This window comes from Pteropus medius, unplaced genomic scaffold (genome assembly GCF_902729225.1).
Source record: "Pteropus medius unplaced genomic scaffold, Ma_sr-lr_union100, whole genome shotgun sequence".
NCBI lineage: Eukaryota > Metazoa > Chordata > Mammalia > Chiroptera > Pteropodidae > Pteropus > Pteropus medius.
The window spans coordinates 1,361,581-1,384,211 of NW_024345479.1; the positions used below are offsets into that span (position 1 = coordinate 1,361,581).

The 22,631-nt window shown below is 42.1% G+C and overlaps 2 protein-coding genes and 1 pseudogene across 4 annotated transcripts in view; 2 read left to right on the plus strand and 1 right to left on the minus strand.

The window, feature by feature from the left end:
* Nucleotides 1-3,525: 3,525 nt before the first annotated feature.
* Nucleotides 3,526-4,021, minus strand: LOC120611284 (keratin-associated protein 9-2-like). The gene is made up of 2 exons (XM_039873790.1): nt 3,832-4,021; nt 3,526-3,725 (listed from the first exon to the last, which is right to left on the minus strand). Exons 1-2 carry the CDS (start codon nt 4,019-4,021, stop codon nt 3,526-3,528), a joined length of 390 nt encoding a protein of 129 aa, XP_039729724.1.
* Nucleotides 4,022-11,707: 7,686 nt separating this feature from the next.
* Nucleotides 11,708-12,327, plus strand: LOC120611137 (keratin-associated protein 4-4-like; annotated as a pseudogene).
* Nucleotides 12,328-19,762: 7,435 nt separating this feature from the next.
* Nucleotides 19,763-22,631, plus strand: part of LOC120611136 (keratin-associated protein 4-5-like) — an 8,707-nt gene continuing 5,838 nt past the window's right edge. Inside the window, exons 1-2 of one of the 3 annotated variants that reach the window (XM_039873524.1) lie at nt 19,763-19,964; nt 20,248-20,335. In XM_039873524.1, coding sequence (XP_039729458.1) covers nt 19,763-19,964; nt 20,248-20,335 — 290 coding nt within the window. Of the gene's footprint in view, nt 20,035-20,223; nt 20,431-22,631 lie in introns of those variants that run through there. The other 2 variants (XM_039873525.1, XM_039873526.1) reach the window with 2 other exon arrangements.

The following is a 22,631-nucleotide window of genomic DNA, read 5'->3' on the forward strand; positions in this document are numbered from 1 at the left end:
AAAGCAATCAATCAGTTATAGTGCTTGAACAAAAGAAAATTTAGGGACCTCATAGAGACTCAGTAATGAAAGGGACCCTTAGAGTTTGCTGATAAAATTCACTTACGGATGCAGCAAATCAAAGATACAATATCCCAGTATCTGCCAATAGGTTGTTTCATTGATGCTTTGATGCCTCCAGTGATGTGACTTCCTACGCTCATAGTAGCCCATCCCATTTGTTAATATGTCCCCTAAAAAGAGCTTCCTATGTGAGCATGCACCTTTCCCCACCCCCAGACCCTGAATCTTTTGTTCATAAGAAACACTTGTGAATAGAAAGTCAGAATGTCATTGCATGGCAGTTCCTCCTCCCTTTAGAAACCTTGTCTCCTGATAGTCTGCACTGCAGAATCACATTTATTCTAATCTCTGACAGGTGTTTGCCCACCTCATGGAATGTACTTCTAACTATGCACAGCATTTTTCTCGTGACTGCATGAATTTTATGATGCTTATTTTCCACAAGGACCATGTCACTGACCTTGCCAATTAAATCTTCATTGAAAAAATGAAGTTCAGAGTGGTTCCTTTAATTATAGATTTTACTAGATTTTGTTTTAGTGGAATATAATATCCTTAAAGTCTATGGACATGTGTTATCATTCTTATTACTTGTGTTTTGCTAATATTCTAACATGGTTTGTGTTTGCATTATCCATTGTCTATTTTAAGATCCAACAAAAAATGTGTATCTATTGAACCCTGATTTTATCTTCAACCAAAAGTTTTCTATCGTGAAAGTAGAAGACAATAGATTTTGGTTATGAAATTTTAATCAAATGAAAGAATCCCCAAATTCGCATTCTGCCACACACCAGTTCTATGTTTGCAGGAAAATATAGAATACACATACCAACTCATGAATTGTTTTTCATATATTCTATGTCACCGTCCTGTACAAATGTTCCTTTCTTTTCCCACTACCATGTTATATTTACCCATGGCTATTCTTGAAGTGTTTTCTTTCCTTTTTTTTCCCCTCATTTACTGGGTTAGCCAGTGTACAGCCAGATACCTCCTGGAGAGCCCCCAATTTTTATATTTTCAAGGCATATCATAGAACAAAACTATTCACCAAACTTATTTTTAGTTGAAAATAGTCACTTTCCTTTCTCTTTTCCCTCGATAATCCATGATTTTGTCTCTTTTATTTATCTTGAGTCTCTGATGTAACACAAACTAACCTCAACTTTACAAGTTATAAACATCCACACTGAGGTATTAATAAGATGCCGTACCGCATCTAGGAAGAAGAGCAGAGTCTAGTGGCGACCTCAATGACTAAAGAACATATGAGCGATGATTCTTAGAGCAATTTCCTTTGCTTTCTGCAAAAAAACAAATTTATTAGGATATTTGAACATGATGTAAACTTCTTCAGTTGACAGCCCAGCATGAGCTGTAATACCACTCAGAGAATTATTCCTACAACAGACCAACAACTCCTGCTATCCAAAGGCAGTGAAAAGAGGACATATTCCCAGTGGAAAGAACTGTGAGTGGCACAATGGATATATAATTGGAGAAAAAGTCACCCAAGGAAATGATGTCCATTGGCTCTTTGCCAATGGTGAAAGGCCTGATTGTTTAGTCTCCTGTCTGGAAGGAGCAAGATTGGAAGATAAAGAGATTAGGAGAAGAATCACTTCGAGGGACACGGTGTATAGGCAGACAGAGTTTCCTCCTTGTTGTGCCACACCAGGTCCCTCCAGAAACCACTTCAGACGCTCTGGAGAAATACGAGTTTGGGATAACTCATCCTGCCTCTTCCTCACGTGCTCTAACACTTGCCCAAGACAGCATGGGCAGAGCAGCCACGGTGGCAGGGACAGAGGGTGTGTGCACCAACAGCACAGGCTCCTTTCCCCACGGTCGCCTCTGCTGTACGTGTCATAGGCAGAGGCAGAGAATGGTGTTGTGTGCTCATGGATGATATCACTCATGGGAACTAGCAGCCCACACGGAGCCAAGTGTTCTACATCAGACCACTTCCACATTGAGACACAGCACTTCTCCCTTACTGGGATTGCATATTTCGTAAATGGAATCGTCTTCCCCGTCTGCAGTACTACCCACCGGCTTACAGTGTTATTGTCATGGGATCCTGGATAGCATTGCTTTGGACCTAGGGGCCCATTTTATGAAGAACAAGGTCAACATTAGGTACATGACCGTGGATCTACTTGTCGTACCATCCATCACATGACAGAGAAAGTGCTGGCCTGATAAACACTTGGAATGATCTCTTAGATGTGCAGCAAAGACATCAGCTTAGAGATGACAACCTGTGGGTTGAGATGTGGTCTTCTGGATGTGGTATATACCTTGGTCCAATGGCCATTATATGGTTGACATATACATAGGACCACTTATATCCACAAAAGGTAGTAAGCATGGGTTCAGAAAGTGATGTGTAGAAATAGGAGTGACCCTCTCATGTTAACCCCCCTGTAACGTACATGGAAATCCATGCTTCCCATTTCACCATGGCTTTAGCGCTCCTGAATTGAAGGTTTTAGTCCTCTGTCAGGGGACATAGTCTAGTTTTCAACTATCATCTGGCCAGTTTGGACTCCTCGAATGTAGATATTGTTTGGTGAGAAGTAATGACTGTGGAGAGTAGAGAGCAGGGAGAAGTACGTCTGGAACTCAGGGTTTCACTGGGCCGTCTCAGGGTGTGTCCACGCCCAGCGACAGCCATAACTGAGCAGCGACAGCACCAGAGCTTGCCGAGCGTATAGTAACCCGAAGCCCAGACCCCTACTTCTTTGGATGTAAAGGTAAGTGCCTTTGAGCAGGAACACAAGACCATATCCTGTATCTGAGTCTGTCCACATCAGCTATGTGACAGTGCACAAAAAAATGTTTTGTTTGTTTTTTCTAAAAAAATGGAGATAATTATTGTGGGAATGATTTCAATGTTCAGAATCGATAATACATGTAAGTATGCAATATGTATTTAAATTCCTACATCAGGAATTCTTTACAATGAATCAAACACAGTATGGATGAATTATGGTATCGAATTTATTAAGAAACACATAGGTAAGATACCTGCATCTACAAAGAAATGTCTAAATGATCCTAGAAGAAAAAGTCTGATACAAGAACCATGAGTGCAGTGAAAATAAAATATGATTATGAAGATGATTTATCAGTTGCAAAAGCTATTAAATAGTTATGATGTTTGTTTGACTAAATTACTTAAAGAGACTGGGTGATCCTCACATCAAAGTCGAAGCCAAGACAATAAGTACAGATGGAGGATGTGCGAAGCTGGCACATGGTCCATATACACAGGAGGAAGAAATGGGGGAAGTCCTCTGCACTCAAGCAAGCCGATTCAGATGCTTCCATCAGGCAAATGAGTCACAGAAATAATGGAAAACAGTGCTGGTTCTCCACAGTCTAGGATGTAAATTTGTTTCCAAAATGGCAAGTCAGAAGGTGTTGTGCACAGATGGAAGTTCTCTGACAAGGTGATCAGCAGCAGCAAGGCTGGCAGCAGCTGGACACACAGCAAGGGCGGCAGCAGCTGGACACACAGCAAGGGCGACAGCAAGGCTGGCAGCAGCTGGACCCACAGCCGCTGGACCCATAGCCGCTGGACCCACAGCAAGTGGGCTGACAGCAGGTGGTCCTACAGCAGGTGGTCTGACAGCAGCAGCAATGGCACAGTGGACACACAGCAAAGGGCTACAGCAGGCTGGCAGCAGCCGGACACAGGAGCAAGGGCGGCAGCATGAGCAGCTGGATCCACAGCCCGCTGGACCCACAGCAAGTGGGGCCGACAGCAGGTGGTCCCAGCAGGTGGTCTGACAGCAAGGTCAGCGGGCAGCAAGGGCGGACAGCAAGGCTGGCAGCAGCTGGACACACAGCAAGGGCGGCAGCAAGGCTGACAGCAGCTGGATCCACAGCCACTGGACCCACAGCAAGTGGTCCTGCAACAGGTGGGCTGGCAGCAAGGGGAGCAGCACATGGTGTCAGGGGTGGAAGGTGAGTTTCTGTTCAGAAGTGAGTTTCTCAGATTTGGTGACCCTTTCTGTTCTGGGGCTTTTATAATCTGGACCCCAAATGTTGGGACCAATAAGGAGGACTTTCCTTGTTGTTATTTATGTTGTTTTTGTAATCACCGGGAAATTGTCAAGGAGGAAGTTGTTCCCTTTGTGTTCTGAGGCTTCTGTAAATTACTGTTTGATATTTCCCTTAATTGAGAACAGTATTCACAACCGTGTCCAGAAATGAGACAGTCAGGAATCATCTCAGCAGCATCTCTGGTCATGTGACAGTTCCTGCTGCCTTAGCAAAGGTCCGAGCAGTTATCTCTTCTCAGTTTTGTTTCTTAGAATAGGATGTGACTTTAGTAGAGGAAAGAGGCATGAGAACTAGACAGATTGACCAAATAATAAACCAACTTGAATCCAGAGCCTGTTTCGTGCTGCTGGACCCAGGAACCTGGCTGACCAGCCCTAGGAGCAGACCAAGGGAACCTACAGTACAAAGGAAGATTCCAGCTGAGGTTACTAACAACTCTACCCAAACCATAAAAGGAAACAGGAAAACAAAGCCATACCTTTAAGCCATACCTTGCACAAGTTAAGATAAACCCAACCATTCATTCCATTCTTTATTTACTCCCTATAATCAGCCATTTTTCATAGAAACTAAGGGACAGATATAAACCCAACTCCCCAAACACTTGGGGTCTCATTCTCAGACTCTGCAAGAAGACCATGCTCTGTCTATGGAGTGTTATTCCTTCCCTAACAAACTTTTCTTTGTCTCTAACTCTGCCTAGATCTTGAATTCTTTCCTGCACTGAGCCAAGGACCCTCCCTTTCTCAGAGTAGGACTTGAGTCCCCACTCGGGGGGATTTGCCCCTTTTGCATCACATTGCGAAGTCAGCTCCTGATGGGTTCTGCGTTGAAGGAAACCCTGCTAGAGTCCTTGTGTGATCTCCCAGAAACTCTCGTTCAAGGCTATAAAATTTATATCTGTAGCAACCTACTCAAAATATGCTTCCCAGTTCTATCACGGACACTTGGGTAGAGGACAGGAGGCACTTGTTTTTTTTGTTGGCAAATCGGCACCAGAAGAGAACAGAGGCAGAAGCAGTGCCCTGAGTTTCAGAGCATCAGTTCATTAATGTTCCAGCCCCATTTTCCGGCCAGTGATCTCAGGTGAGACATCTAAACTTGCACATTCTTTGTTTTATAAATTGAGGCAAACAGATAAGATTATAGCCAAGGTATATTTGATTGCAAACATTTATATATTTCAACAAATGTGGAAACTTATTAGCCATAATCTCCTAAAATTTTTCTGCCCCATTCTCTCTGTGTTCTAGGTACCTATGTAGGAGTGAAACTGTCATATCATAGTGAGAGCGGAGAGTCAACAGTAGTAGAAAGAACAGAACAGGTGTTTCACCTTTTCACTCCCAGCAATGTCACCTGCTCTCCCTGATATCGTGAGCCTTCTGAATTCTACTGGTACGTAACTATGTATGGTTTGTTTTAGGGTTTCGTTTTATTTTATGATTAGTTTCAAGTGTACAGTACATTGGTTAGACATTTATATAGTTTATGGAAGGCAGTTACTCTATCTTCCCTCTGGCTCTGCACATAGCCATTACATTACTGCAACTGCATTCCCTATGCCGTGCTCCCCATCCATCTCTCAGCTACTAATTTGCACTTCTTTAACCCTTCACCCTTTTCTCCCAGTCTCCCAAAACCCTCCCCTGAATTGACATATAACATTATATTAGTTTTGGGTAGAGAACTTAAAGATTCAATATTTATATATATTACAACATAATCATTACAACAGTAAGTCTAGTTAACATCTGTCACCATCCATAGTTACAAGTTTTTTCTTATGATGAGGACTTTTAAGATCTACTATCTTAGCTACTTTCAAACATGCAATACATTATTAATAACTGTAGTCACCATGCTACACATTCCATGCCCATGACTAATTTGTGTTAATACTGGGAGTTTGTATCTTTGACACCCTCTACCCAATTCATCTACTAATCCCCCACCTCTGGCAACAAATGTGTTCTCTATATCTATGAAGTCACTTTTTTGGTTTTACAATCTACATATAAGTGAGATCGTACAGTATTTGTCTTTCTCTGTCTAACTTCTTTCAATTAGCATAATGCCCTGAAGGTCTATTCATGTTGACACAAATGGAAAGATTCCCTTTCTTTTTATGGTAGAATAATATTTTATTATATGTAAATATATTTTTATTTGATATGGAGATAGATAGAGAATAGATCTCACATTTTCCTCATCCATTCTTACATCAGTGGACACTTATGTTGTGTCCATATCATCGCTATTGTAAATAATGCAGCAGTGAACACGTGGATGTATAAATCCTTCTGAGTTAGTGTTTGTTTTCTTCAGACAAATACTCAAAAGTGGAATTGCTGGATCATAAAGTAGTTCTATTTTTAAAAGTTTTAAATATTTTTTTAAATTTTGCAGTTATAGTTGACATATAATATTACATTAGTTTCAAGTGTACAACACAGCAATTAGACATCTACATAACCGGCGAAGCAATCACCCCAATAAGTACAGTACCCATCTGACACCCTACATAGTCATTACAATATTACTGACTATATTCCCTGTGCTGTACTTTACATCCCTGTGACTCTTTATAACGAGCAATTTGTACGTCTCAATCCTGTCCCCTTTTCACCCATTCTCCACCTCCTTCCCACCTGGTGGACTTCAAAATAGTCTCTGTATCTATGGGTTTTTTCACTTTGTTTGTCCATTTATTTTGTTTTTTAGATTCCACATATATGTGAAATCATACACTATTCGACCTTCTCTGCCTGATTTGTTTCACTTAGTGTAATACGCTCTAGGTCCATCCACGTTGTTGCAGATGACAAGATTTCACAGGATCCTCCGTTCTGTTTTCCATAGGTGGCTGCATCCATTTACATCCCCACCAACAGTGCACAAGGCTTCCCTTTTCTCCACATCCTCACCAACACTTGTTATTTCTTGTCTTTTTGTTTATCATCATGGTGACAAGGTATGAAATGATGTCTCATTGTGGTTTTGATTTGCATTTCCCTGATGATTAGTGTTGTTGATCACCTTTCATGTACCTGTTGGCCACCTACATGTCGTCTTCTGCAAAATGATCATTCAGATACTCTGCTCGTCGTTTAATCAGAGTGTTTGACATTTTGCAGTCGAATTGTATGAATTCTTTATGTATTTTGGATATTAAACCCTTATCAGATATATGATTTGCAATATTTTCTGTCATTCAGCAGGGCGCCTTTTATTTAGATGATGCTTTCTTTGGCTGTGTAAAAGCTTTTTAGTCTGACGTAATTTCACTTGTTTATTTTGTTGCCTTTGCAGTGCTGTCAGTTCCAAAAACCCGTTGCTAGGACCGATGTTAAGGAGCTTACTGCCTATGTTTTTTTTCTAGGAGTTTTATGGTGTCGGGTCTTACATTCAAGTACTGACTCCATTAGTCATGCAGGAAGTCAAATGACTGATGCTCTCTCAGTCTCAGCTTCTGCTCCTGCCCACCTGCCTTCATTCTGCTGTGCATAGGGAAGTGATTATGCAAAAAAAACCCCTGCCTAAATGTCTGTGGCAGACCTGGGACACGCAGGTGGGGTAGGTGGCTCCAGAGAGATATCTGTGCTGGTTAGAAAGAAACTGGCTTTTGTGGCGAAACAGACTTGGACACGGGCATGGGTTCAGTTTGTCACTGTGAACATATCAGCATCATGCCCCTCTTCATGGGGATACTTCCCAAACTGAGTGAAAATGAAGAAACAGAACTGGGGAGGACACATGTAGTGACCCTTACGAGGCCATCAGGGACTATATCACATGACCAGAGTATGATCAAAGTAGGAATGATGCTGATGATGTGACCACCTTCTTTTTATCTGAAAAGGTCTATGAATTATTTTTAATTAAGAAAAATATAAACCACTTATTTCCTAAACATGCATAACATTTACAATTCCCCAGTGATTATGGAAAATAATTTAAACAGCAACAAGAAAAGTCCTGCTATCTGGTCCAAAAGTGATCTGGATAGGATACCACAGTCTATCTCTGTAACTGTTCAGGCCCACGTATTTCTCTAGTTAAGGTCACTCCAACTGGTTGGTCAAATTTATAAAGAAAATAACAAGAAGAGGGTTAGCGGGAAGCACTTCTGCTGGTCTAGGTGACTTGCCTGGTGGAGGAATTGAGATCCTCGTCCCCGAGTGTTCTGAGACCTTGGTTACTACATCCTTATCAGGCTACAGCTTGTATGCTTGCTCATTTGCAGTGAAAACTGGAAACTGGAATACCAAGAAAGCCTCTAGGGGTTCCCCTAACTGTTAAATATATCCCTGCTTGTCCCTATTGCTCCTTTCTTTGCCCTCTGATCACCTGGCACTAGAAGCACAAAGAGATGAGCCAACTGCCATAGTTTTAATTCCAATCAGACCCTTACCATGTCCCCTTGTAGGTAACTTTTCCCTCTTAGAGCTGGAACCTCTAGATGCCCAGAGCTTACGGGGGAGGGAAGTATAAATTCCCTCAAATGAATCGCTGGGAGCGAAGTGAGTGGGGCAACTCCTCCTTCAACCCTGGGTTACTAGATTAATGTATTTTAATAAGGGGCCATGTTGGCATTTGAGTTTCCAGCTGTCATTGTCAACTCAGATCCATTATCCAATAGCATCCAAATATAGGGGTGTTCCCCCGAGGAAATGGCTACGGATATTTTTGGGGAATGGACTGGAGAGATCACTACTATATACACCTCTGTGGTCCTTTGTCCTGGACTACTGGCCTCTCCTTCAATGGGTTAATGGCTCAGAAATGGAAACTTGGTGAGTGGTCATGATCTTCCATCAGGATCACTGAGCTCAGCTTTTAGCTCATTTATTCTTAAGCTCTTCTAAATACACATGCATGCACATGCACACAGACCGCACGCACACCATAAGGAAAAAATAAATAGTCAATTAATATAAATAAAAATTATCTCCACTGAGTTATTGGTAGATCCCCATCACTGGGGCTCCTAGAAGACTTTTTTTTTTTTAAACAAAATAGGAGGTTTTATGGAATTCTCAGAGTTATTTTCACACTCCATCATGGGGATCTCTAGGGCCTTTGTCTCCAAAACAACTTAAAATCTGCTTTTGTTCTCTCATCTTCCTGTGACAGAAGAAGAGGCTCAGGACTTTTCTCATAAAATGCTCTATCTGGGCTCATCAGAGTTATAGACAATGCAAACACACAAATCCAGCCAACCCTCCCAGCAGAGTCCAATCAGTAGCCCAGGTTGTTATCATTCTGGTTTTGTCACCTGGGAAATTAGGGCCAAGGCGGAAGTAGAAACTGGCCAGGAATAGAAAAAAAAAGTATCATAAGGAGTTCGATTAATTAGACTTATGAATCACTTAAGCTAGTAAGGGATTCTGAAATCCATGTCATCCAATCTCCTCCACTGGGTTCTTAATTCTTCCTCTGCAACATCCAGTTAATTAAACCCCTCCGGTGACTACCTCTCGAGTCAGCCAGTCCACAGCACATCCTCACCATGGGGAGTCAAATTTGTTTCTCTCAATGAGATACCCACTTATCGTACATCAGCTCTTATAGTAATTTGGGGCAAATCAATCTCTCACACAGCAACCACATGACTAGCTGACTAGTGTTTCCAAAACTGAGGGGTTCTGATAGTTCATAAGTTGGCTCTTTATATATATTTTCCCTCTTGAGTATCCAGGGAGTGAGGAGCATACTTACTGTAAAATCCGGTCTTTTATTATGCTTTTCCATGTGTGTATGGGTTTCAACTTTAGGATGGTCTGGGAGTAGTTAGTTATTCCTGTCTTGGACTGGTCTTTCTGAAAACAGAGCCAAGGACTTCTGAACTTCGTTGAGATTCTTTTCAAAAATATGTTCATCAGTATAGTATTTGGAGGCCATGAAGTTGGGGGGACTGAATATGTTGAATGACAGAACCGTGGTTCCAAATGATTTAGACATCCTTGCACAAGAGACTAAATATAACAAGATGACACTTGGTGCTTTTCTTACATCTAAAAGAGTAGTTTACTAATGCAACAAGGCACATGATTTAGGGAGGAATAAATGTATCTAAACTTCTTAGGAGAGTCTATCTTACTAGCCACGTACCCTATGTTGTATGCACCCTCAGCACCTCCATCCCAGGGAAAATTCACAAAAATGAGCCATATTACTCCTGGTAGAAAAAGAGATTGAAAACTACTGGTCTATAAATAACCCCTGCACATCTCTAAGAAGAGATCAAGACTATTTATAATTTAAAAAGACAGGTTTTATCAGATGATATTAACATCAATGTAAGTCCACACTTACTGCCAACAGTTCCTGCCATTAAACCCTGCATTACACACTGAATGTCAATACTGAAACATATGGAAGTGAATATTATTCAGCATTTCAAAAAAAGGAAAGGAAATCCCACCAACTCCAGCAACATGGATGGGCCTGGAAGACATTGCGCTAAGTGAAGTCAGTCAGTCACAGAACAAATACCACATGATTCCACTTACATGAGATATTAAATAAACTCAGAGAAGCATAGAATAAAATTTTGGTTTCCAGGGACTGTGGGGAGCAGGAAATGGATAGTTGTTCAATGGGTATCAAGTTACAGTTATACAATATGAGTAAGTTCTACAAATCTGCTCTACAACCTTGTGCATATGGTTAATGAGGCGATAGGGTACATTTAACTTGAGAGAATACCTCTTGTGTTAATGTTCTTACCACAAAAAAACAAAGCAAGAGGACACAAAAACACTTTTGGAGGTGATGGAAATGTTTATTACTTTAATTGTGATGATGGTAATAGAGTGTTCACACGTTTTCAAACTCATCTAAATAGAAAAATAGACATGTGCAGTTTTTTGGTGTGTATTAAACATACCTCAATAAAGCTGAAGGGAAAAAGAAACATCAAAATTTCACAACTTAGTTTTCCTCCTCAGAACACTGTTTCCCATCAGTAAGTCTCGCAAACGAGTCATGACTCAGAGTAGGAAGGGGAAATTGTCCGAAGAGCCTTCTTGTTTTCATGCCCGTGATGCCCTGTTTCATATTCAAAGTTCTCTGCCCACCTGACCTACAACGAATGAGCCATCAAACTAAAATGCCGCCTTATCCTTCCAAGTCACCAAAAAGAATGTGGGCCTGTTAGAATATTATCACCCAAATGGAGACATGCTGTGCTGTGCCACATGAGACTAACACATACACTTTCTAAGGGCAGAAGTCACGTGACTGCTTTCTCTGAGGGAGCTAAAGCAAGAGACACAGAAGAGGTGATTCAGGAAGAGCTGAAGGGCTGAATCCTGACACATCAGGAAAAGGAAATTACATTTTCCATCCATCTTGAAAAGTTTAACCAGGAAAACAAATTTGGCTAATTTGATAATCGCCTGTTTATTAGGGCAAACAATGACAAGGAAAGAGCTCTGCATCTGATGACAGCAGCCCCTTAGCAGGGTATAAAAGGGAACGGCGGGGCCAGCAGAATTCCAAATCTTCCAAACCTTCCAAATCTACCTTCCTGGAAACTCACCTAGAACCTCCACCCTCTGACACCATGGCCAACTCATGTTGTGGCTCCGTCTGCTCTGACCAGGGCTGTGGCCAAGGCTGCTGCCAGGAGACCTGCTGCTGCCCCAGCTGCTGCCAGACCACCTGCTGCCGCCCCAGCTGCTGCCGCCCTAGCTGCTGTGTATCCAGCTGCTGCCGCCCCTCCTGCTGTGGTTCCAGTTGCTATGGATCCAGCTGTTACCGTCCCAGCTGCTGCCACAGACCTCACCTGTTGCAGGGACTTACCTGCTGCCGCGCTTCCAGCCGTTTATGGGTCTAGGTTGCTGCCGCCCCAGCTGCTGCCAGGTGGTCCAGCTGTTGCCAGCCTTGCTGCCGTCCAACCTGCTGCCAGACTATTAATTGCCAGGATCACCTGCTGCCGCGTCTCAGCTGTTGGTCCAGTTGCTGTCAGCTCTTTGTTGTGTGTGTCCAGCTGCTGCCGGCCTTGCTGCCGCCCAACCTGCTGTCAGACCACCTGCTGCAGGACCACCTGCTGCCGCCCCAGCTGCTGCCAGACCACCTGCTGCCGCCCAGTCTGCTCTAGCGGTTCCTGTTACTGATCGCCCTGACCTGCGCCCACCTCGTTTTCGGCCAGTCTTCTGGATGTCGTCTAACTGAATTGAGTCATGAGAGGCCAGTTGTAAAACCTCGGTTCCAACTGATTCTCAAACTGTCTTCAGCCTCCACATACACTGCTCTCCCACCACCGCCATGTTACTCTCTCTCTCCCAAACGAACACAAAGTTTGGATTTTCTCTGAAATCTGTTAACCGGCATGTCACCCCAATTGATACATTTGTTCCCTGCCAGATTTCTCACATGCAGATGTCCCCAAATCTTAAATAAATCTTAATTGTCCAGGCATAAAATACAGGAGTATGGTGTCTCATTGATTTTCCTCCTTGAATCGTCATCCTTAGCTGTCAGGTGTTCCGTCGTTCTCTGCAGAGAGCAGACCATGGCAGGCGATTTCAGGATTTCCCCCTCTATTCCCTCAACATCCCTATTCAAATATAGGAAGATGGTTTCTTACGGCAAGCACCGAGGCTCCCACCTGAAGTCTTTCTCCTGGTGAAGGAGCAAGCTCTGGGCAGGCCCATATATGGGAGTTAATGACTCTAGGAGCGGCACTCAACCAATGGACAGGAGTTGGTGGTGAATGCTCTCACTTCTTTCCTTCTGAGTGGGGACAAGTCGTACCAGTCTCCAGAGTTCCTCAGTCGGATTGAAACGCAAATGCCTACAGCAGTAGTCTGCCCATCAAATCATTCTATATTGTCTTATATCCCTTCCCTGGATCAATCCCCAGATTACCTACAGAGCTTCTTAGAATCTCCTCCCAAATAAATTACTTGATCTCACATCCCTGTTTGGGGGTCTGCTCCTAAGGGCAACCCAAAGGAGATACCAGTGTTCCAAATCTCATCACCAGTGCCCTTCAAAACATTTTTCATATATTATGATGGTTGCCATGGTGTCACAGTCAAGTCTTGAATTACTGTCAACTGAACCGCTAAATCTTTTGAACATTTGCTGTTTCTTCTTTCAGTTTTTGTGTCATTGTTTTTAGATGAGTAGTTTTCAACTGTTGTTTTTGTATCATTATGTCTTAGGGACAGGACATACCCACAAGTAACATTGCTCACCATATTAGTAACTCTCATTCTAAAAGAGACTGTGTTTAAGGGGAACCACCCTAAGTTGTGTGTCTTATGTTAGATTCATTAAAAGCAGAGCTTGCACAAGGGTTCTTGTACAAGTCATGTATAAACAAGTGCTCTCAGGAGAAATCATTAAGAAACAGAGGGAAAGAGAGTAAAGTAATAAAAGAAGATGAGCCAAAATCTGTTTGCAGTGGAATTCTATGCTCACCTGAGCAGATGAGGGTGTGAATGGTACCACAGACCTGTGCCCTCCTGGAGGCAAGGGGGTGGGGCATCTGGACTCCTACATTAGTAATTACTAGCTTTGGACACCATTGTTGGGGACAAGGGGCAGAGAAGGCAGAAACCTCTTCCAGGTGTGGTAGCTCCTTTAGGGTTAAAATAATGAGCAGATAACATGCGAGTGAGCTGTTTGAGCCACCAGCAGTCCATACTCACACTAACTTAGGGATGGGGGCCTTAATGGCATAGGGATCTGAATAGGATATCATATAGTCTGCCTCGGGCACCACTGAGGTCCACATATTTCTCTCATTAAGCTCACTCCAATTGGTTGGTCACAATTTCTAGAGAAACTTAAAAGACGAGGGTTAGTGGACAGCATCCCTGCTGGTATAGGTGATTTTCCTGGCGGGGGTATCGTGATCCTCGTCCCTTGAGATTTCTGAGCCCCTGGTTACTATGTCTTCATAAGGCTACAGCTGTTATACTTGCGCCAAGTCAGTTAAAACTGGAAACAGAAATACCAAGAATGCACCCCAGGTATCACCTAGATGCTAAATATACTCCTGCTTTTCAACATCGCTCTTTTCTTTGCCTGCTGATCACCTGGCACGAGAAGCCCAAAGTGATCAGGTGACAGTTTTAGTTCCAATCAGACTTTACTATGTCTCCTTGGAGGTAACTCTTCTCTGTCACAGCTAAGACATCTAGATGCACAGAGCACACTATCATGGGAAAGAAAAGCATAAATTCCATATATGAATCAAGTCCTCCTTCAACCCTGGGTTACTGGATTAATGTACTCTAATGAGAGGCCGTGTTGGCATTTTGGGTATCCAACTGCCAGTGTCAACTTAGATACGCTATCCAACAGCATCCAAATACACGGGTGTTTCACTTTCCCCTGTGGACATGGCTGCAGATACCTTTGGGAAAGGACTGGAGAGATCGTCACCATATACAAATCTGTGGTCCTTTATCCTGGAGAACTGGCCTCTCCTTCAGTGAATCAGTGGGTTCTAGGTCTGGGAACTGGCTCAGGTCTGGAAACTTGGTAAGGAATCGTCACTTTCCATTGGGATCACTCACCTCAGCCTTTAGCTCCTTTATTCTTAAGCTCTGTTAAACACACACATACACACACACATACACACACAAACACACACACGCGTGCGTGCGCGTGCACACACACACACCTGTCCTTGTTAGCCTCCTATATCTTATTCTGAGGGATACCATGCTCTGTTGTCCACACCAATAGATGTGTGTGGGTCACATGTCACACTGCCCCAGTTATCATTCCAAACTTGCTGCCCATCACATAATTATACCCACTTTACTTCTCACAGTTAAATGCTGCCACTTGGTCACTGCTATTTAGGGATATTATCATCCCCATGACCCCTAGGAGCTCAATTCTGTAACAATATTTTCTACCACAACCTCCGAATTTAGAGAATAGACACTACTGTTTTGCTGGATGATGCTGCTGGCCTCCAATACTTGTTCGTTCCTTATTACCTTATTACCTCAGGGGGGTATATACTGTACCCCTCTGAAGCCCCCTAGGGAACAGCAGCAATTGATTAGGTTTTCTGGCCTCACGACTAAATCTAATTTACCATATCTATTTCTCTACATCTTTTGATCCCTCATCTGTGTATTGTGTGGTACTAGATAAAATGATCACAAATATTAAATGGGATGAAGGTGAATGGTATTCAAGTAAAGGTACGTTCCTCCAATCTACAATTAGCCTCATTTTACATTTTATTTTAAAATAACTATAGATGCACAGAAAGTTGAAAAATAGTATAGCAAAGTCCAAAATACCCTTTGTCCATTTGCCCCAATGGTCACATCTTAGAGTACATATCAAAATTCAGAAGCTGACATTAGTATAAACTACAGATCTTGTTCAGATTTTACCAGTTTTATATGCACCAGTGTGTGTGTGTAGCTCTATGCAATATTATCACGTGTGCTGTAGATATTTGTAACCACCATCACAATTAAGATACAGAACTGTCATTCTCCATAAGGCTCCCCCTTGTAGCCCCACCTACTCCCTCCCGCTCATCATTCATAACCCCTGGCTTTCACTACTCTGTTCCCCATTTCTGTAATTTTATTTCAAGCATGTTCTACAAATGGAATCTTACAGTATGTAACCTTTGGTAAATCGCTTTTTACATGTAGCATCATTCCCCTAAGGTTAAGTAAGTTGTTCGGTGAATCAATAGCTGTTCATTTTCATTGCTGGATAGTGTTCCATGTTATGGATGTATCATAGTTTGGTTTGTTCACCCGTTTACCTGTGAAGGACACCTGCATTGTTTCCATCTCAAATTCATTCATTCATTCATTCATTCATTCAGGGGGAAATTGTATTGAGGCTTCCTCTTTGCAGGCAAACTAACACTTTTCAGTTGTAGGACATACTGTCTAATTTAAATACTCTTGGATTTAGTAAATTTGCAACTATTTTCTCTATCTCTTGTTCCTTAGGGTTTTTAAAAGTTTCACCATAAACCTGTCTATTTTATTCATGGACTAAAAGATTCTGATAGTTCGGTCTTTCTTGCAAGAGAATCATTCTTTTCTTCTGGGAATTAAAATATTACTTTTTTTTTTTTTGACAGTCATCAGTTTATGTCTCATAATTTTTAAAGAAAGACAGGCTTGCAATGGGTAAAATATGTTGCTAAAAGTATAGAAATACAGGTGGTTGTATTTATCTCTGTAGCCTCCTAGTTATGTTCAACATTTAAGAGACATGATAAATTTAGCAGTGACTTGCAGGGAAAATTATTTTCCCAAAGTTCTATATCATTTTCCAAAGTCATAATTTTTCTCAGCAGGATTATCTTTTTTGGCAAATATGGCCAGGTATTTTATTTTGTGTTCTGTTTTGGACGAGCACAAGGGACATTTACTATATGCTATGAAAGTCAATACTTTTAAAATTGTGATTTTTACATGACTAAGCCTGAGAACAATTATCAAATCTGAAATAAAATCATGAACATAGATAGGAAAAAAAGAGAGAAAAATGAGTGTTTAGGGTGAAAAGAAATTGAATAAGTGGTCATAAATTTATGGATTTGTAGCACTGAATATCACATTAGAGACCTCCAACCCAGTGATGTTCAAACAGTGAGGTGTGTCACTGAATAGAGTCCAAAATAGACCTAAAGGCCTGTAAGAGTTAAGTACAGAATAAAAGTGTCACTCTGAAAAAGAAGGATTATTATAAAAATAATATAAGACAACTAGTTCACTTGTGGATAAAGAAAGAAGGAAAGAAAAGGAGAGAACTAATACTTCATTTGTTAACCAAAATAAATTTAATTTGGATGAAACACTCAATATAAAAATAAAATTGTTAAAGTACTAAAAGACACCATGAAGAATTCCCAAGCACAATCTTAAGCTTATCCTGAATAACACACATGCACACACACACCAAGAAGAAAAAATATAATCAATTACTATAAATAAAATTATCTATACTGAGTGATCAGTAGGCCTCAGTCAGCAGGCCTCCTAAGGGACATTCTTTTCCCAAAATAGGAGGCCTTATGGAACTCTTAAGAGTTATTTTCAGACTCCATAGTGGGGCTCTTTAGGGCCTGTGCCCCCACAACAATCTGAAATCTGCTTTTGTTCCCTCACATTCCTATGACAGAAGAAGCAGCTCAGGACTTTTCTCATAAAATGCTGTATCTGGGCTCATAAGAGTTATAGACAATGCAAACACAGAACTCTAGCTAACCCTCCCAGCAGAGTCCAATCAGAAGCCTAGGTTGTTATCATCCTGGCTGTGTCAACGGAAATTAGGGCCAGGGCAGAAGTGGAAACTGGCTAGGTATTTAAAAAGCATCATAAGAACTTTGGTTTATTAGACTTATAAGTCGCTTAAGGTAGGACATGTTTCTGAAACCCATGTCATCCAATCTCCCCCACCTGCTTCTTGATTACTTCTACATAACACCAGCTTATAGTCAAACCCCTCCAGTGACTGACTATGGAGACAGCCATTCCATAAAACATTCTCACCATGGTGAGTCCATTGTTTTTCTCTCTATGAGCCACCCACTTATCCTATATTAACCCATTATGGTAATTTGGGGAAAGTCAATCTCTCACATACAGCAACCATATGACTAGCTGACTAGTGTTTCAAAAAATGAGGGGTTCTGACAGTTCATTGATTATTCTTTATATGCATTTCTTCCCTTGGGGGTTAAGTAAACACTGACTGGGAGAAGAATACCTCCTGTAACATTTTATTTTTGTATTATGTTCTTCCAAATAGGTATCAGTTTCAACTGTAGGATGGTTTTTGGTAGCATTTCCTGTCACAGACTAGTCATCTTGAGAACAGAGCCAAGGATATCTCAACTGGGTTGAGAGTCTTCTCATAAAATATGAAAATGAGAAATCAAATATGAATCATTACATCAAAATATTTAGAAGCCATGAATTTAGGGGGGATTGAATATGTGCAATGACAGAATCATGGTTTTAAATGCCTTAGATATCCTTACGCAAGAGTCTATAATCTAACAAGATGAAATTCAGAGCCTTTCTGAGATCTAGGTGAGTAGTTATTCATGCAACATGGCACAGGAGATTGGAGAGGAGTAAATATATCTAAATTTCTTGGGAGAAATAAATCGAACCATCCACATACCCTAATGTTGCAATCCCTCTCGGCACTTCTTCCTCAGGTTTAACATCATTAAAATGAGCCATGTGACTCTTGGCATCAGGTAGAAGAAGAGACTGAGAACTGCTGGTCTGTATCTATACATTGCATGTCTATAAGAAAGATTGAAGAAATTTGTAATAAAAAAGACTTAGGTGTTTCACATGTTAACCTCAGTACAACTCTACACTTGCTGCCAACCACTACAGCCATTAAACTCTGAATGCCAACACTGACACATTAATGAGGGTGTATACTATCCAGTCTTTAAAGAAAGAAAATGCTGCCATTTGTGACAACATGGATGGACCTAGAAACATTATGCTAAGTTAAACAAGTCAGTCATGGAAGCATGAATACTACATGATTCCACTTACATGAACTATCTAAAAAGTCAAAGTGATAGAAACAGGGAGAACAATGATGAGTTTTAGTGATGGAGGAGAAGGTAATGGGTATTTACTGTTCAACGGGTATAAAGTTAAAGTTATACGAGAAAATGAATGTTACAAATCCACTGTGCCTATAGTTAACAATACAGCATGATGCATTTACAAACTTGTCAGTTGTCAAGGGGAGATCTCACACTGTGTTCTTATGACACCAAAAAAATTAAAAAGTAAAAATAACAAGAAGACACAAGAGCACTTTTGTGGTGGCAGTGATGAATATGTTTGTTACTTTGGCTATGGAAATGGTATTATGGTGCATGCACAAGTTCAAAGTCATCCATGGGTATACATTAGGCACGTGCAAGTCTGTCACTCATATATATTAAGTATACCTCAATAAAGCTGAAGGGAAAAAGAAACATCAAAATTTCACAATTTAGTTTTCCTCCTCAGAACACTGTTTCTCATCAGTAAGTCTCGCAAACGGGTCATGACTCAGAGTAGGGAGGGGAAATCATCCAAAGAGTCTTCTTGTTCTCATGCCTCTGATGCCCTGTCCACTTTCAAAACTTCTCTGCCCACCTGACCCACAATGAATGAGCCATCAAACTAAAATGCCGCCTTATCCTTCCAAGTCACCAAAAAGAATGTGGGCCTGTTAGAATCATTATCACCTAAGTGGAGACATTCTGTGCTGTGCCACATGAGACTAACACACACACACCTTCTAAGGGCAGAAGTCACGTGACTGCTTTCTCTGAGGGAGCTAAAGCAAGAGACACAGAAGAGGTGATTCAGGAAGAGCTGAAGGGCTGAATCCTGACACATCAGGAAAAGGAAACTATGTTTTCCATCCTTCTTGAAAAGTTTAACCAAGAAAACAAATTTGGCTAATTTGATAATCGCCTGTTTATTAGGGCAAACAATGACAAGGAAAGAGCTCTGCATCTGATGACAGCAGCCCCTTAGCAGGGTATAAAAGGGAACGGCGGGGCCAGCAGAATTCCAAATCTTCCAAACCTTCCAAATCTACCTTCCTGGAAACTCACCCAGAACCTCCACCCTCTGACACCATGGCCAACTCATGTTGTGGCTCCATCTGCTCTGACCAGGGCTGTGGCCAAGGCTGCTGCCAGGAGACCTGCTGCTGCCCCAGCTGCTGCCGCCCTAGCTGCTGTGTATCCAGCTGCTGCCGCCCCTCCTGCTGTGGTTCCAGTTGCTGTGGATCCAGCTGCTACCGTCCCAGCTGCTGCCAGACCACCTGCTGCAGGGACTCACACTGCTACCTCCAGCCAAGTGCCAGTGGGTCTAGTTGGAAAGCCGCCCCAGGCTGCTGCCAGGTCCAGCTGCTGCCAGCCTGTTGCTGTCAGTCTCCAAATCCTGCCAGACCGCCACCTGCTGTAGGACTACCTCCATGTCAGCCTCAGTTGCCAGCGGCGGGTCCAGTTGTGCCATGCCGCCACCAGCTGTTGTGGGGTCCAGTTGTCGCCCAGCTGCTGGGCCCAGCTGTTGCCGCCTCTTGGGCGCATGCCAGGTGTGGTGTCCAGCTGCTGCCGGCCTTGCTGCCGCCCAACCTGCTGTCAGACCACCTGCTGCAGGACCACCTGCTGCCGCCCCAGCTGCTGCCAGACCACCTGCTGCCGCCCAGTCTGCTCTAGCGGTTCCTGTTACTGATCGCCCTGACCTGCGCCCACCTCGTTTTCGGCCAGTCTTCTGGATGTCGTCTAACTGAATTGAGTCATGAGAGGCCAGTTGTAAAACCTCGGTTCCAACTGATTCTCAAACTGTCTTCGGCCTCCACATACACTGCTCTCCCACCACCGCCATGTTACTCTCTCCCAAACGAACACAAAGTTTGGATTTTCTCTGAAATCTGTTAACCGGCATGTCACCCCAATTGATACATTTGTTCCCTGCCAGATTTCTCACATGCAGATGTCCCCAAATCTTAAATAAATCTTAATTGTCCAGGCATAAAATACAGGAGTATGGTGTCTCATTGATTTTCCTCCTTGAATCGTCATCCTTAGCTGTCAGGTGTTCCGTCGTTCTCTGCAGAGAGCAGACCATGGCAGGTGATTTCAGGATTTCCCCCTCTATTCCCTCAACATCCCTATTCAAATATAGGAAGATGGTTTCTTACGGCAAGCACCGAGAGCTCCCGCCTGAGGAGCAAGCTCTGGGCAGGCCTGGATTCGGGAGGTACCATCTCTAGGAGTGGCACTCAATCAATGGACAAGAGTTGGTGGTGAATGCTCTCACTTCTTTCCTTCTGAGCGGGGACAAGTCGTACCAGTCTCCAGAATTCCTCAGTCGTATTGAAACGCAAATGCCTACAGTAGTAGTCTGCCCATCAAATCATTCTATATTGTGGATTAAGAATCCCGGTGCAGCTCTGTAAAGCTGCAATCTAGACGTTAGCTGGCACTGGCATCTCATCTAATGTCTTGACTGGGGAAGAATCCACTTTCAAGTTCACTGAACGTCGTTTTTGACAGCATTCAATTCCTTGAGGGCCTCTGAAGATGAGAGCCTCAGTTTCTTGCTGGGCGTTGAATGAAGTCTATGCTCACTGTGCCCAGTGCTTTGCCACATAGGTTTCTCCCACACAGCCACTTAATTCATCGAAGTCAGTGAGAAAGAGAAAGTAGGTTAGCAAAATGGAAGTCACAATCTTTTGTAACTTAATCACTCGATGTTGCCATACGCTGTTGTTTAGAAGCAAGTTACTCACGGGGCGGGTGGGGGTGGGGGAAAATTATATGAGACCATGAACACCAAAAGGTAGAAATCATTGGGCTATTGTACAGGCTGCCTACCACAACTCTTACATAATATTGAAAGTTTAAAACACATAATATAAATAGTAAGACTCTATTTATATAAAATTCAAAAACATATAAAACTAAACTACATTGCTTAGGATGTATACCTAGGTGGTAAAGCTAAAATGAAAATCAATGAAAGGATTATTTAGAATCAGGATAGTGATTATCTGTAGGGTGGAAGGAGGAAGAGGTGGCTAATTTGCCTGAAGTTCAAGTCTTTTAGTTAAATTACACTACTGTCTATGAGCTCCTTTGATACTACTCTTCCACACTGTGTGTGTATGGTGGTGTGTGTGTGTGGTGTGTGTGTGTGTGTGTGTTCAAGGTCTTCCCAGTAAACTGTAAATTCCCCAGGAGGAGACTGTAAATCACATTTAACTCCAATGACTGGCAACTTGTGTCTCTCACATTATCCCATCAACAAGGCAGGAATGTGAGTGATATAGGCACATCTTAAAAGTCTGACTGAACAGAATAAAACAGTCAGTCTCTAAGTGTGGTCCTTGGACCGTCAGCATCAATATCATCTAGATAGTTGTAAGAAAAGCAGAACTTCAAGGTCCACCCTGCAATTAGAAGCTCTGGGGCTAGGCCTCACTATTTTTTACATTTTTTAAATTTAAATTTAAATTTTTTTAACATTTGTTTATTTAAATTAGTTTCAAATATACATTGGTTAGACATCTATATAGTTCATAAAACAATCCCTCTAATTGCTCCCTCCCTCCCCTGGCCCTCCACCTAGCCAACATATTAATGCTAACTGCATTCCCTATGCCGTGCTCCCCATCCCCGTGACCAACTGTCAACTACTAATTTGTACTTCTTTAACCCTTCACCCCATTCTCCCAGTCCCCTAAACCCCCTCCCCTCTGTCCGTCACCAAATTATCCACTATATTTGTGAGTCTATTTTTGATTAGTTTGTTCTTTTTGTTCCTTAGATTCTGCATATAAGTGAAATCATATGGTATTTATCTTTCTCTGACTTATTTCACTCAGCATAATAACCTCTGGGTACATCCATGTCGTTGCAAATATAGGATTTAATGTTTTTAAATGGCTGAGTAATATTCCATTGAATATATGAACCATAATTTCTTTATCCAATCATC